At 39.6% G+C, this 16,894-nt stretch overlaps 1 protein-coding gene across 2 annotated transcripts in view; it reads left to right on the forward strand.

Annotated features, from left to right (window-relative positions):
• RSU1 (Ras suppressor protein 1) overlaps positions 1 to 16,894 on the forward strand; it is a 100,650-nt gene that overhangs the window by 8,350 nt on the left and 75,406 nt on the right. For both annotated transcript variants that reach the window (XM_035316232.1, XM_035316233.1), the window contains exons 3-4: positions 512 to 562; positions 15,548 to 15,668. In XM_035316232.1, coding sequence (XP_035172123.1) covers positions 512 to 562; positions 15,548 to 15,668 — 172 coding nt within the window. The remainder of the gene's footprint in view (positions 1 to 511; positions 563 to 15,547; positions 15,669 to 16,894) is intronic.

Genomic DNA, 16,894 nt, shown 5'->3' on the forward strand with positions numbered 1-16,894 from the left:
GTTACTAGAGCTTTTTGGAGAGACTGCGCTGGAAGTAAGTAACAAGGTGTAGGGGAGGAAAAAAAATTGAGTCTTTGTAGTCCAGAGCACATCAGACTTTTTGCAGGGAGAGGGAAGATGTTTAAGAATGTCTTCAAGGTGTGGGTTTCTCCTCTGACTATTTAGGATGTTGTTCTGGCCAGGTGATGTTGATTGTAGGCTGTAGAGCCTCTAGGGAAAGCAGCAGGGGTGTGGGAATGGAAGTAGGCAAGAACAAACACAGGTGAAGGGTGCGTAATGGAGAATACCAGACTGTACCTGCCCCACGCTCATTGCTCAGTAAGTTGGAGTATGAGGGACTGGGATCAGTCAGATCATTCAGGCAATTTCAATCTTGAGCTTGTCTTGATTTTTGTTATAGCGCCTATGATCTGGAGTTACTAGAGTAGGAGAATAATGCGTCTTTTTTAGCTTAAATGGACTCTTGGTTGCCATCTCTGTTCATAAACTAACTTTTTTTCTCTCTTTACAGTTACCTTGTCTCATATCACACAGCTGGTTCTCAGTCACAACAAGCTTACCAGTAAGTATGCTCTTCTTTTCCGACTTCAGGCTGTTAAGCAGCATTTAAAAGCTGCCACTACTAGTTTGTTTTTATAGAGCATGGTGTTACTGCTAAGAGAGTGAGGTTCTTGGTGAAGCACTTTACCTAAATAAAAGGTTGAGGATGTGAATTAGCAGACACGTTCAACATGCCGTTCTAATGTGCAAATCTGCTGTGTACTAGAAGATCAGTAATTTTCAGTCATGTTACCAGTTAAGTAAAAAATCCATTTACTGCCACAATTTTAAAGTTTTATGAACTTTTTTGAGCTGTATCAAGAAGTTGCAGTTTGTATTTGAGTAGAAGGATAATTAATTTAACTGAAGCAAGTGAAAACAACTCAACTGCAAATGCACAACCAACAACTCAACCAAATGCATCTGAGGAAGGCCAACTAAGTGAGTTTCAGGCATGAAAGTCAAGTGTTCTGCTATTGGCAAAAAATCTTGTGTAAACTGTCTCTTGACTGTACTGCACACAACACCTTCAGTTATTGCCTTCTGGGTACCTCAGTTATTACTTCCCATAGTAAAGAAGCCTCAGCTGAGGTGTTGGTGAATATCATACCACAAGAGTTACGTAAATGTGAGACTGAACTAAATGTGGAGAGAGATATTAACCTGACTCTTGTGAGGCAAAATCAAATTGTTTGTAGGAGCAAGATTCAGGCTTACTTGTTAGTGTGTTGTGAAAACATTCGTACTTCTTGGCTGTTGAAATACAAGCGATGAGTTTCATATAGACCCTGTTACTGTGTGTCTTGTAAAGAGAAGTTCTGGTTTTGTTCCTGTTCTGTCTGTCCTTGTCTGTTCTCTGCGTACATCAGTGGATGTCAATCTCAACCACTCCTCCACCTTTGGAAAATAATTTTTTATGAGCGCATGGAATGGGCAAGAGAGTGGAACTGCTAAAGAGAGCGTGTGCTGGGGAGAAGACCCGGCAGTTCTGTAGCACGCACCAGACTACGCTCCGCATAAGTTTTACAGGTTGAGAGTGGGATGTAAAAAAGCAAAACAAAACTATCAAATTCTAATCTCTTTGCTGCTTGAGCTGTAAGATAGTGTGTGTTACTTAAAACATGTTAATATGAAAATAGAGCTTAAGGTTTTGAACGTTTTTTGGAGGATTAAGCATGGAAAAATTGAAAATGTTCTTAGATTCTACCACATGAACACTAATTCTTTGGCTGCAGTTAATTGGTTATTGATGCATAGCTTAAAGGGTTTGAAGTAGTAGTATGAAATAAGTAAAATTATGGGCAGTATATGAATGGCTGTGAGAAATATGAAGTAGTTACTCTAGGCCCTATTCCTGACTGTATAGTGTCCTCTAGACTGGTATCTTGCCAGTTTTTGTCCCTAGTTAAAAAATAAAAAATAAAACCATCTTACATTTTCAAAGAACTTTTGATTTGCACAGGCCAAATTAATGATGACTGAGTGAGTTCACAGGTGAAGTACGGGGAGGAAAACTGTAAGTATCGTTATTAAACACACAGATCTACCTGTAGTTTAGAAGGTTGGAAGGTTACAGATAGCTGGAAGATGAGCAACTGTTTTGGGGAAATGTTATGATAAACTTCAGGTTATTGCTGTGTGGTATCAGCTACTGGTGGAGCTGGGATACTGGCTGCCCAGTCTGGTGGCTTTTGTGTTCCTGTGGGGTTCACTGCAAGGAGATGCCTGTCTCTGAACTTGAGATGCCTAAAGGTTAAGCAGGTAACTGTATCCAGCCACTTAAGCTTTCTCTGCAGCTTTTGGAGGGTTGTGAGGACCTTGAGACAGCAGTTCACTCTGCTCACCTCTGTCTAAAACCTGCGTGACAAGGTCAGACAACTCCTCCAACGTTGGGTTAAGTGAATTGTACCTAGAGCTGCCAGGCAGAAATTCTCTGCTGCTCATTATCTGCTCTGGTGTCTTCTGAATGACTGTGCGTATGGCACAGGGATGAAGTGAGTTGTAAACATTACTGTTGGTAAGCTTAATCAGCAGAATAGTCTTAATAGCTAATAAACTTCCAAGAGACTCGATTGTCTCTTCCATATGACACCTTACAAATCTTAAATGTAGCTGAGCTGGCTGGGTATGTCACAGATAGCTGTCATGCTCTGAGGAAGAAAAGGCAGGCTGGATCACTTGCTCAAATCAGGGTAAACTTGCCTGTCTGAGAACCGATCCAAGAGAGGGTGACATACTTCAGCCTAAGTGCCAATCTATATCCTAGTTAGAAGTCTTGGCTGAAGACCTGACTGGGGGAGGAAGAAGATGCAGTAGTAAGAGGAGTAAGTTCAAGAAGGATCCTTTCAGATTTTCTTTATTCAAGAAAACTCCAGACTAGTCCACTTTTTCTTTTTAGAAATAATTTTGGTTCTCAAATACCAATTTAAGGGCTGCACTACTCTAAAACTGTATTCTATTACATCTTGAATTTTAAATTGCCCCTTTCTTCTTAAGTAGCCCTTAGATCAGCAGGCTGCAAAGATACCTGGTCTCTCAGCCAAGGGATTCTGTCAACCTGTGTTTGGGTTTCTTTTATGGGAAGGTAAAACTGCTGCTCCTCCTGAGAAGTAACTCATCAAATCTGAAACTTGCTGTTCTTTCAAACTGACGTAAACACTTAAATAGACAGCACACATTTTTAAAAGGCTAAATTTCAAGTTTATAGTCTCGTATTTGACACTGTTGACCTAATCTTTTAAGCTATGTAATTAATTGTCTTAGCAGACTGCTCTTAAAATGGCTAGGAAGCTGGTGGCAGTGACACTTGACATGCTACACTAAGGTCATATTAGCATCTTCTACTAGTTTTCTGCCATTTAAATGAGTGTTCTGCTTGCTGTTTTTTCTGCTGTTTAGAGTAAATATGTCTATCTGGAAGAATGAATATATGTAAAAACTGGACATGCATATTTTTATGTAACTGTATTTCATAGTTTTGCCAGCAAACTGTTAGAAGTAAGTGAAGTTTCGTTAACAAGTTTGAAGATAACGCTATTAAATCCATCATACTGCTTAGAAAATTTTTGTGGCATGTTTTTTGAGTAATATTTTTAGTATTCCATTCGTACTGCTGGTGCTTGTGCATTTACCTCTCTGTAAATCATTATTTATTAGAAGTACACAAATCCACACTGGTTTTTCTGGAGAATGTTAGACTGGATTTTTTCCAGCTGCCCGGTGCTGTGGTAATGGAGGAGTCTTGAACTGGCTGCCTCTGCTCCAGGTAACTTATGAAAGAGTCACATTTGTGCTTCTGCTGCTTGATGGGAACTTTTTTTCTTGCAGAACAGCCTCAGAATCAGAAGCAAAACTCTAGGGGAAGCTGAATAGCTGTTCCTGCAGCTCTGTTGAACCAGTTGCTGTGTGAGTGACAAACCTGGGATAATTCCATTTTGGGGTCTCTTGTGACAAACCAGTAGAAAGCAGAGGGAGAAAGCAAGTACTTGTCTTTCTTTTTTTTCCTTAACTTAGACATATGGGCCAGTGTGGCCATATGTTACAGTGGGAGTTTTTTGTTCCATCATTTAAAGCCAAACCATCTATCCACTATACAGCTGAGAAACAGAATTGAAGCCAGTCGTGCTTGTGCTGTTAGCCTGTACGGGTTGTCTGGCCTGACCCTGGCATCTCTCAAACCCATGGGCTGACATCAAAGTAAAATGGAATAAAACTCCTGACAAATATTCCTCACATCTCTGTAAATAAGGGGGTGAGTGGTAAAGTCCTTCAGTGTGGCAGATTAATTTGGGTGGGTGTGACTAAGTTGTCTTTGTTCCCTAACGTTTGGTGGAACTGGGGACAAAGAGGTGTCACTATTCCTGCGCAGTGGGATAGCTAACAGAACACGGGTGGTGGCAGGGAATTAAGGCAGACATGTTAAAGGGGGAAGGAGGGAGCTGGAGCCACACAGTGGGCTTCTGTAGAAACCATACCTGATCAGATTGACCGGTCACACTGTTCTCACATCTGTGTAGTACCTTGTTATGGTACCCAAACAAAACAAACTTTGTGCTACATCGTTCAAAGCTAAAGCTTGTGGTGTCACAGCAGTTCTGGGGGACGTTGTTAGGAATTACAGAATAAAGAGGTGTCCAGGGGAGCCTTGGTCAGTGGGAGGACACGCTGCCAAGGCTGGACATCTTTTCTCCTCTGTGACTCCACCTTTGTCATTTCAAGCAGAATGTTTTGGAGCTATGCAAGGGAAAGATACTCACTCGTGTTATAGATGTTATTTTTATGCAGCTGGGAATAAAGTGTTTGGATCACTTTGTGATTTGGGCTTAATTTTTTTGAAGATGTTTGTACTAGAGCACAGAATGGCCACCTCCAGGAAATAGTGCCTCTGCAGGCTAGAGTTAAAGGCAGAAGGACAGACCAGAACTTTGCTTTTTGGTCCCTTTGTGCCAGTACAATGGTGAGCGAATTATAATTGGGGTAGAATTAGCAATAAAGGAACTTCCTTATTCAAAGGGAACACTGAAGGCAGCATGCATACTATGGCTTCAGTCTCATTTGACGTTTTTCTTGTGGAGCAGCATTTGTGATCTATTTTGCCATTAAGTATGAAATGATAATGAAACTTCTAGACTTCTAGCTAGACTAATTCAAAGTACTCTTGGTTACTTATATTGTGTACAAAATTTCCCATCCTAGTATAGTCACATTTATCATCCCTACTGGTATGGTGATGAAAGTAAACACTTAAAATCCTTGTACCGCATCACGAATAGGAAGTGTACTTTGAGGAGCTTTCAGATGCTCAGGTTAACCAGTCTGACCCAGGAGAGCACAGAGGGAAACACGTGCTCGGAAAGCAGATAGGGTGTTAAAGGTTACTTGAGCACTGACAACAGATAGGAGTGTTGGTCATCACTACGTGCACAACTGTTATGCTGCCATCTTAACATGTTTTATTTCCACTTTTTTAAGGAATACGCTGCAAGTTTTTGATGACTTGTAACTGCTGTAACAATTACCTGACATAGCTACCTGATGGATTAATTGACACTAATCGTTTGGATAATATATTCAGAGATTCTGGCTTCTGTATTGTTATCTGGGTACACTTGGAGCTTGCGACTCTGTGGTTTGTCCATTAGAGGTCACTGTTTAAGTATCTTTAGCTGTTTCTTTCATGGAAAGAATTGTTCCTGCTAGCAATTCAGTCCCACTCGTAGGAAGCAGTGAACAGTAGCTTAGGTTTGCTCTTCTCGTTCTCCTTAACCTCAGATGATCCCGTGCTTCCCAGCTTTACCATATTCTGCTGCATTTAAATGACCTCAGAAAGTGTCTGCTACTCATAGCTCTCTCCTGAATATTTTTTCCATCCTTCTGCTCTCGTTCTCTGATCCTTTGCCCAGTATTATTACATGACTAAATAATGAGAGAGCAGGAACAACTGTTTTGCTTCAGAAGCCTCCCGTGCACTACCTGAGGTCACATTCTCTGTCCCCCTATCCCTTTTCTCTGAGCTGCTGCCTGTTACCATCCTTTGCTCTTTCCTAACCACTGCTTCTTTCTTGATACTCAAGTGTAATTCTTAACTCATTTGTAGTCCATTAACTTTTTGCTGCTGGTTCCTGTTTCCATACCTGAATTTTGTTCTTGAATCAACTTTCAGATCCTGCTGGAACAGATTTTCTCATTAATCCCATTCCGTAGATAGCCCAATAGTTGCCCATTCTCATGCATTTTGCCTTCCAGCAGAACAGTCATTCTGTGGTTCAAAACTTCTCTCCCTTTATTTATGCTGCTCACACCGCTTACTGCTTCTTTGCTCTACCATCCCCTTCAGAATTGTCCTGCTGGCTGTGTATGACCAGCACAAAGCTTGTCCCTTCATTTCTGTTAACCCTCTTGATGATGGCCCTGATCTTATTAAACCTGCTGCTGACTTCACTTGGTGTCACCGCTGCCTTAGGCCATCTCCTTTATAAGTAAGTAGCCTTTCTGGTTGCAGTATATACCTGGGCATGTTGGAGGTAGTCCAGAGACAGTTTCTAGAACTACATCTGTGCTGAGTTTCTTCCGAGTCTAGCTGTTCTGTGTTCCCCAGGCTGTGGCAGTGTGCTGTGGTGTCTCCCACTGGTGTTGCCTGGTGCTTTATGTTTTGCCTGGTATTTATTAAGTGACTTACATAACTCCCAGGCTTCACGAGGGAAATGGATGTCCACATACTCTTTACTTGTTGCTTCATTTGTTCTCCTCTGCTCCGGTTCTGCCTCTGCTTCCTTCTCCACGTTACTCACACCGTTGTACTGGCATGATACACCTCAAAAGGGTGGAGTGAAACTATGGCTGTGTCCAAAGCATAAGACTTCTTCTGCCTGAGATAACGGCCTCTCAACCATGTTTCAGATGGTGCTTTAAATTAACTGCAAGCCTTTCATTTTTGTTGTGGATTTCAGTTCGCATATGATTCCTATTCCTGATGCAGAGATCTCTGACGGGAAATGCATGAAAGCAGTGCGCAGGGGGAGATCAGAAGGAGGGAAAAGGAGATCCCTTTGCGTATGCCGAACTAAATTCATGACATCTGAGTTGTGTTCAAATGTTTAGATGAAATACCTTGTTAGCTTTTTGCTTTTCTCCCTGAAGGGGGGGAAGATTGGAGGAAGCCTTGGTTCTGAGGAAGTACAGATGGTAGAGCAATTCAGCTTTAAATAACATAAGCTTTGTTTTTTAAGAAGCTTTGGGAGAATGAAGCAGAAGAGTTTGTGAAGGATTATTGCCCTGTAATAGTATAAAGAATGCATCACGAAATTTCCCCCATTCAAGCATAAATCAAATTATTAAATTTTGTGATATGTAGAAACAGCTTTGCACTGCAAATCAGCGTGCAAACTGTATACAGCACCAGACACAAGTAAGTTGTCTCTAACAATTCTTCAGAAGTTGTTGTGTGTTGTTTTCTTACTAAAACGTAACTGCAAACATGTTAGTTTCCCTCTTGTAAGTCTTGATGTTTTCTGATGTTTCAACACAAATATATTGTGTGTTAACTTCTACCCCAATGGTTTAAAATATCTGTAATGTTTTCTGTGGAAGCCCATGTAAACTTTATTTCTCCACGTTTGTACAGGTTGTAATCTGAACTTGTTAGAAATCCCCTTGTCAAAATAGACAATTTTGAAAATGGCATCTTAAAAGGTAGTCTGTTTTGCTTAAATGAATTGACTTCATCGAAGAGCTTAATTTTGTACCACCTTAAAGATCTTGCTGTCAAACAACTTGGATTTTTTTTGTTGTTGCTGATATTAAAGGAAAGAGGTAAGAAGAGGTGGTATAGATTGAGGGGAAACTGGACGTAGTTCAGTATACTTTTTTGGGGGGTCTGTATTCTGTATATTCTGCTTCTGCCAGCAATCGGGTATTGTTTTGAAGCAGATAATGATATAGCATTTCTCCTCACGCTGCTGTCTGGCCTCTTAATCTGTTCCAGTGGTGTCCTTTGTCAAAAATGCTGCAGAGTAAAATGATCCTTATGGTGAAATAGTTTCTTGATCTTTATCTGAGGAAGAGAAATTTGTGGTAACATGGTTTATTGGTTTATTCTGCCTGTTAGGAATATCTTATGTAGCTGGAAATCAAAAAAGTATAGTCAGCTGGAGACTGAGATTCTCTAATTTAGAGACCCAGAGAAAGGAGTGGCTTTAAGTACACTTTTGTGGGTGTAGGGAGCCCACACCAGGAAGGAGTTTAATTCATTTCCAGTTCTAAGGGCTGGAATAAGAAAATCATGTGTAAATACATATGCTGACCTTGCTTTTAAACACCGAGCTTGTTTACTGCTGCCTCTCCTTTTGTGTGTGTTTAGAGGGCAGGCTAGTCTCTGATAAATGGTGTCAGCAAGGCAGTCTACGTGATGCTGAATGGAGAAAAACTCAGGTGATTCAAGTAGCAGTGAAAAACAGACCTGAAAAAGCTCTTAAAAGCATTTTGGTGATAAAAATGGTGTAAAAAAAATACTAACTGTCCAATAAAGAAAAGTGAAAATTATGGGCTACTTGCTAGGCACTTTCAGTGAAAGCAGAGCTTTATACAAGCAATGTTAAGCATGGAGGTGTATGGATATTCCTGAGTAAGAAACTGAAGAGACCTTGACCTCTAAGTTAAAACCTTTTAGTGTCTATTCAAGACCTGATATTCTCTGGTAAGTCTCTCAACTGTGGAAAACATCTTAAATAGAAGATGGCTGTAAAGAGAATGGTGAGGGAGGGCAAGTTCAGAAGTGTTCAACTTGATGGGCTGTACTCTTCAATTTTTTGCGTGTTTTTTTTTTTTCTCCTAACATGAAAGTAAGATAGGAGAGCCTTTTGGCTGAATTGTGCGCTCCTCATAAAACAATTACTTAAGGCTGAAAACGCTGTGGTCCACTACAGTACTTGCATGTTGAGCTAATTCAAAAAGCTTGGCTAACGTTTCTCTTCAAGATGTGGAGAAGTGAGGGGGCATGTTTATATCCAGTTTTATACCCATGCACACTCAGCCAGTACTTCTATAAAATCAGCTATCAAAAATCAGATTTTTGTGAACTATTTTGATGTGGTTTCAGTTCTTTACTCTTACATGCTTAATTTTCAGTTTAGTAATCCCTTCCTAACCTCAGTCCCTGTAGGATTTCTCTCCAAACTCCTAAGTGCATCTCAAGCATTCATCTCAAATAACAGAGTTTGTCCTTTGTTTGTACCAGATGTCACTTCATTTGCAGTCTCTTCTCTGCCTTTGTTGTGCTCACAGCACTTCTCCTTACTCTGGCTTCTAAATTAAAACTGTTTATTGATAAATTGCTTTGTTAGCACAGTATCACATCAGTAAGCTATAGTATAATTTAAACATGTTAATAAGAGCATTTTCATAACTGCAGTGCTTCCTTGGTTAACTGCAAAAAAGAAATCTGCTGCTTTCTGGAAAGAGCTAAAGATTAAGGAGACAGATTCATTCAATGTTTTCCATGTGTGGAAGGTTAGTATCCATCTTTAGAAGAATGTGGAGGAAGGGCAAAAGGGGAAAACTTGAACTACATAATGTGTAAACTAAGTACTGAATGCTTCGCTTAGGATAAGGATTCTCCAGTTAACTGCCAAGTATGATATCAGCATGCCTATGAATATTTAAAACGAAAACTGTTGTGTTCTCCCTCTGCTAATTCCTCTTTCATTTTGGTGCTCTGATTGCTTCTCTCTCAGTATAACAGAACCCTTGTCAAATTAATCTAAACATGACTCCCGCTCTAGGAATACAGTTATACTGGATGCACAGAATGCATTATATATTTAGTATTCTGAATTCTTCCTCCCCCGTGAAATGTGAGTAACATTTCATGTCTCTGTGACCTTTACTCCAAGGGATCCGTACTCATGAAGAGTTCCTGTTGACGCTGACTGGAGAAGCAACAGTCTGCAGCACCGGGTTTATGATGCTGTAACACACAGGTTTTGCTGTAGGTGTAAAAAGTAAATTCTTGTGTCTGGCAAGAAAACCCAGCTTGGGATCTGCTCCGGCCTGATGGCACACTCAAAGTTCTGTATTGAATTCTCTTTACTTTGTATTAACTCTTGACCTGTTTATAAATGGAACAGTTTAATGAGAAACTGGCGTAGTCTTCTGAATCTGTTTTCTGACGTGTATTAAGTACTATTTTAATAGCTCTTCTGGATAAATATTCCCTTAGAACCTTTAGAGGTTTGGAATACCATTGAACGTCATGTTCCTAGGTACTGCATAATTAGTTCGTTAACTAAAGAAACATTCTGGAAAAAAACAGGGATTCTGCAGCTTGAAGTTCCTGAAGATGAGTGCCAGAGAAAAGAATCTGAAGTAATTAAAATCCTTATTTCACTTCATGTCTTATTCAAAACCCATTGAATTTGATGAGAGATTTTCTGTAAACTTTGAATCATATTTATTGAGATTACTTGCGCACGCTTTTATGAATAGGCAGGTGTTACAGATACTGTTTTCCAAGCAGCAGTGAGAAAATGTTTGTTCTGAACATTCAGTGTTAACACATAAATGAGTTGAAATGTTGATCTCAGTTTACATACCACGTGCTCCTCTGATGGAGGCCTGTATTTTCACCAAATCCCTCTCGTGGAGGCCTGTGTTTTCCCTCGTCCAGTTGGGTGCTGGATCGATTCTTGTCGCTTTTTCATCTGAGTTTCCTTGTCTAAATGGAAAAGGAAACATGTTCTAATTTACAAGTTAAAACTAAAATAGACATCTTCATATGGATCTTCTATTAAGAAAGCTTTCAGAAATGTGATGTAATGTCAGTACCAGCTACATACAAAAACCAGGCTACATTTCACCTCATAGATGAAAAGCAAAGGGGGGCTTACACTAGCAAACAGCTGAGTTGGTTTACTTTTAAAGCTGTGAGGATTTTCTTCTACTTTCCAGTGCTTCACTGAAGCTTTAAGTGAAATAATCCTGGAGCTCACTTGCAGAAATAGGCTTATCAGAGTGCCTGCTCATTTTCAGCTGTGAAGGGCACTGCCACCACAGAGGAAACTTACCAAAACCTAGATCAATGACAGAAGAGTGACAGAGAGGAAATGGGGGGAAAATTGCATCTGCTTTTCTCCTTTTCCTTTTTTATTTTGTTCTTTCTCCTTTGACAAAGGTTGGGAATACAAGGAGAGCCAGATAACAACGTCAGTGCTAAGTAATGGCAAAAAAACCATTTGATTCCCTGCTTTACTGGAAAGGGTTACATCTGAGATGTGTGCGTCTCCAAGCTGCTTTAACTGATTTAAATGTTCCTAGCATGATAGCTGGCTCAGCTAAAAGGTCTGTCTAAACCAGTATCTGCTCTCCAACAGAGGGCAACATCAGACTTCTAGTAAAGAGGAAGAATAATAGATGTCTGGTGATGGCTTCTGGCTCGTTATGTGGGGAGGGAACTGAGGTCCAGATCCAGGATACTTGATGTGGAGCTATATAAGTGCTGAACAGTAGGGTTTAACCCTTCATACATATGTTACAGAAATCATATCAGAACTTCCAAATGGCTGCTTCTTATGTGGGAATAATATTTGACAACTTGCCTTGAGTGAAAATCTGCTCTGCAGAGAACCTATTTTTCATTCCTAAAGAATTGCCACTGACTTCAGGGTGAAACAGAGCCTGTTTGTTCTTAAACTCTTTGAAGTATAACAAGTTGCCAGTTCTTATTTGCAGGAGCATAAAGAAAGTTGTCTTACTGCTTTGTGTGCAGCCTGTAGACTTTCCCTCTCAACCAAGCTCTTGAAATCAAGGTGAAGTCTATAGCTGTCACAGTGAATCACTGTACGCAATTTCTAGTATTGAACGAGGGGAAGGAAGCCGCTTCTGGTCTTGTGAAGTGAGGCTTCATATGAATGGGGCTTCATGATGTGACTGAAGCCTCACAGGAGAATGCAAAGGCATCGGGCTGCCAATTTTTACTAGCATTTGCTGAGGAGGAGTTTAGTTGTTAATGACACTGGGCAGCAGATGCTCTTGGAAGAGTTGTTAAGACACTGTGGATCTTACAGTAAATATGTGGGTGAATGGAACCAGGATGCTGACAGTTCATTCTCACAGCTCGTCATGAGAAGGTGACTCGAGTGGAATTCGGTATTGCCAGAACATGAATTTCTTGGTATTTGGCAGTCTGCTCTATATCTGGGAAGAATTTTGCAACTTAACTGTGGGAACATAGTGGGGATGCATTTAGTCATGTAAAGTTCAGATCAGAGAACGCTGTATGCCTAGTCAACCTTTCCTGCGCATTGCTGGTGTACTGCACCTGTGCACTTTAGCTACAAGAGCAGTATAGGAATTAATTTCAGTCTTCTGGTTCTCTTAAAGTCCATAAAGCATTCCCCATATTACAAAAGAACCTGAACTGTTGAATCAGAAAATAAGTCATTATAAAGTCATTATAGGGAGAAGTCTTTTCTCCCTTTCCTCAGGCCTGGTCTTGTGCTATTTGCACTCATTTCCTTCTCATGGGATACCTCAAGCCTCTTCACCCAAACAAACAAAACCAATTGTGGTTGGGACTTTGTTTTGGTTTAACAGGCTGACACAAAGCATTTCATCTAAATCCTTTGCTAAATATTCAGTCTTTCCTGTAATCTGCTTACCCATATAGCTTTTAGTATGTCTTGTAGAAAAATAATAATGGAAAGTAGTAGTAGTATCCTAAGAGTGATTCACAACATGAAATTCAGTATGTGGGAATTATACAGATATATCAGAAACCTAGCAGGCAGCATGCAAGGGTACAGCTTCTGTTGCTCGCTAGGGACACTTACTCACACCCGTACTCTGAATAAAGAAAACTAAATTAAAAGCCTCTGATGAACTAGTCACTGGAAGTTAAGTTTTCCCCTGTGCTTGCAAGTGGGATGAGTAGATAGAGGTTGAGACTGCAGCTGTGCAGTAACCCATTTAAACTGGTTCTTTCTGATGCTGTAACCTTCATTCAGTGCAAGCGGTCTTAGTCAACAAATCTCTGGAAACCATTTTCTTGCTATTTTGATGTCTACATACAGTATTTTCCCAGGTAGTTTTGTTTTTCATTAAACCAAGACTTCTAAAGACCATTCACCTTCTTCCTTGAACTGATACCTCCTCTGCACAATCTCCTAGCTTAAGTCAGAAATGAGATACAAGCGTAATTTGTTCTTACAAATTACAAGTTACTTTGGACAGGTATTTGAAGGGGCAGATCCACTAAAGCAGTGTCATTAGTTCAAGACAGCTCCATAACTCTGTCAGGCCATGTGGAGGGTACTTGGCTTTGTCTCCTTGCAGTCCGTTCAGGGATGCAGAATGGTTCTGCTGCTGCATTGTGGTACAAAAGGTCCTTGGGTAGCTAAATCCACTGTGAATGGGACTGACTAAATGTAAGGAGTCTAACCAGCAGTGATTCAACTGAAATGCATCTGAGGTATTGTTGGCTGGCTTAACGTGAGAGCAGTGCTAAGAAATTCTCTCTGTTGTCTGACAGTTTTTGTACTGAGGCTTCACAGCAAGATCAGAAAAGTTTTATGGGATTCCTGTCTTTGTAATAATAATATTGTCCTTAGTGTAAGATGTACTTTGTCTTAGTTGGCTTTGAGAACTTTCAGCATCTTGGATAATGGCTTTTTAATTCCTTAGTCATTTTGTGATGCTTTTCGGCCTGAACAGTTGAAATACAGAGTTGATACATAGGCTGCTGATCTGAATTTAGGTTTGGTTAAGTCTGGGCTCGTGGATGTGATGCGGCTGTTTGTGCTCCAACAACCTTGATCTGTGTTACGTCTAGCACAACTTGTGTTATGTTGAACTGATTTTTCTAGGAGACTGAAATCTCTCATTGTGTCAAAAAGGTCAAAACTTTCAGACCAATTTTTCATTAATTGTATCAGCAGTACAACTAAAGGAGGATTGTGTTTGGTCTCTGAATTGTTTATGCTTTGTGACTAAACTAAAAAGTGTATTTGCTAATACTTCTGTTTCCTAGTCTTGCATAAACATAGCATCTCTTTGAAAAAAGCAGAAACATGGCTTGCCAGTCCATTGCATCTCATCAAAGTCAAATTATAAAGTCTAATTTCTGAAAGGAAAACATTTTAATAGTGGTAATTACTGTTCTGGTGAAATATTGAGGCTGGAATCAGCTGAATTATGTCAATTAAAATCCTCAGTTAACTTCTGTTAGGAAATAATTTAATGGTAGTAGTACATTACCCTTGCCTTTCTGAGGGCACATAACTCTTGCCATCATTGAGTTACAGACACACGTGGACTAGTTGGAATATACCACAGAGGGAGGGCTTTTAAATATTAAGATTTACCTTAATGACATTCTTAAAGTATGTTAAAAATCTCCTGCAATGAATATGGCCCTCAACAGTAATATTTATATAGTGTAATTAGAGTGTTTGTTAGGGATCCCATTATTGTGAACAATGTAATTATGCTTATAATCTAGTAAATGTGACACACTGTAATGTTCTGCTTTGTAAACATTATCGACTGCGTTTTAACAATGAGATCACTTCATGACAACAAATAAAAGAAAATCATGGCCACATAAAAAACTTCTAATTATTTAGATGTGCACTTTGTGGGTTCCTGGTGTGGGTGAGGTTAAGACTGAACCAAGGTGAATACTGAACACAGGTGCACGCTTCAGTGCAGGCTGTTTGTCAGCCTCCTTTTATGTAAACTTCAACTGCATGTTTAAGTTTTTACTGAATTTAAGGGGGAGAGGGTACAAATACGAACAGCTTTTTAACCTCACCTGCATAGGCACATCCGTATTGTGCTTCTGCCTTATTTTTTGTATTTCTAGATAAGGAGGTATTGATTTGTGTCCAGTCTAATGTAACTGTGTATGTATATTGAACAGCTATTCACTCATGGGAAGTATCCAAAATGGGCTTGGTTGAACAGTTCATCTTCTAAGGCTGAAGTTAAATTTCTGTAATCATTGTTGAATACTAACAGACCAGAAGTTGGATGCTGGATTATTTAAGCAGTAAGCAGAATGAGCCATCGCTCAGAATGAGGTTTTGTTTAAAGACTGAACTGCTTGGATTATCTATTTTTGACTTGGATAAAGGAATGATCCAAGTCTCTTGGTCTCTACTCTTTTGAGATCTGTGTGTGCTATACAAACGCCGAGGAAGGCCAGCTTCTTTTTGCTAGTTTGTGAGAACACTTGTGTTTGTTTCTCTCGTGTCTGGCCTTATCATAAGATATTTTGACTATCAGAACTAGTAGTAATTTTCTGAAGAGTACAAAGTGATTGCTGTCAGCAGCGAGAACTGATTCCAGATAGGAGGCTTCTTTAATACAGATTTAGCTTTTGTTGCAATAGCTGTTAGATGCTGTTTCTACTGTCAGCAGCTATACAAACAGAACAAAAGACAGGTGCTAGCAGAGCATTTGTAGTCTATGTAGCTTGCTCTAACTGCAGTATCTTACTGTGAAAACTTTTTCACAGCTGTGCCAGCAAACATCGCAGACCTGAGAAATATAGAAGTGCTCAACTTTTTCAACAACCAGATTGAGGAGCTGCCTACACAGATTAGCAGCCTTCAGAAGCTCAAACACCTGAATCTTGGGTGCGTATCTTAATGCTAAAATTTGCTGTAATGGACGTGCTGTCAAATACTGTCACAACTGAACCTAGAATTTTATTTTTTTGTATTAAAGTTCCTTTTTCAAAGTGTTCGTGATGATAACTCAGCAATTACAACTCTAGAGTATTTAAGCGAGTGTCCTGGATAATCAGATACTTAAAAGTGGTCAAGTACTTATGCTGATATACTGATACCCCTCTAAGGGCAACAGCAACTCACATTCATCTAATACTGAAGCCAAACTCAACAAGTATTGAATTTTACTTTCTTAGCAACTGTCAATTCTGTGGATGCTGTGTAAGAGTTTTATGCTCTGTTTAAAAAAAATAAATGCTGAATTTTGTATGTTAATTTGGGACTTTAATTCCAAAGTTCCAACTTTGTAATTAAAGACACTTCATTTTTTTAATTAAACCTGTAAAAGAAGAACCAATCTTTATTAAATACGGTATGTTTTAAATTCAGAGGTAGTACTTACTGAACTTCAGTCAGAGGCAACCCTGTCAAGTGTTCAGATACCATGTTCAAGTAAAATTGGTGATACTTTAGTTACAACTATAGTAACAGAAGGCTTGCTTGAATTATTAAGAAAATAAACGGGAACCACAGAACTTTCCTGAACTAATTGGACACAAAATATAGCTACTTAGGAAAGCATTGGTGGGGGAAGCTTTAATTTTATAGGCTTCTCAGGGAAAGAATGTATTATAAATTCAACACACTTAGAACACATCAAATCAAGATTTTATTTTTTTACTATTGGAAATACCAAATGACTTTGACTAGTCAGTAAGTATCCTGCTTTAGATACTTTTATAAAGTGCTGATAATTGAATTGCATCCTGAACTGTTGGAATGTAAATAAACATGTTCGAGTTGATCTGTCTTCTATGGTCTTTATTTGGTCACTTTAGATCTCTAGCATGCTCAAATTAAAATAGTGGTCTTCACTTTTTTTCCCCATTTATGTAGTGTGCAAGTGCACTTGGGGTTAAGACCAGGAGACATTTTGGAACACTGTGCTACTTATCAGCTGGCTTAGGTCTGGAACCACAGCATCCTCAGTCATGGGATCTCCTGAGTTGGAAGGGACCCACAAGTATCTTGTGGATTAAATACTGTTCCTTCTAAATGCCTTCCTGACCCACAATCATCCAGGCATAATTTACATTCCAGGCGTAGCTCCACAAAAGGGGTTCTGCTTCAGA

The sequence above is a fragment of the Oxyura jamaicensis genome, chromosome 2, assembly GCF_011077185.1.
Source record: "Oxyura jamaicensis isolate SHBP4307 breed ruddy duck chromosome 2, BPBGC_Ojam_1.0, whole genome shotgun sequence".
NCBI classification, from domain to species: Eukaryota; Metazoa; Chordata; class Aves; order Anseriformes; family Anatidae; genus Oxyura; species Oxyura jamaicensis.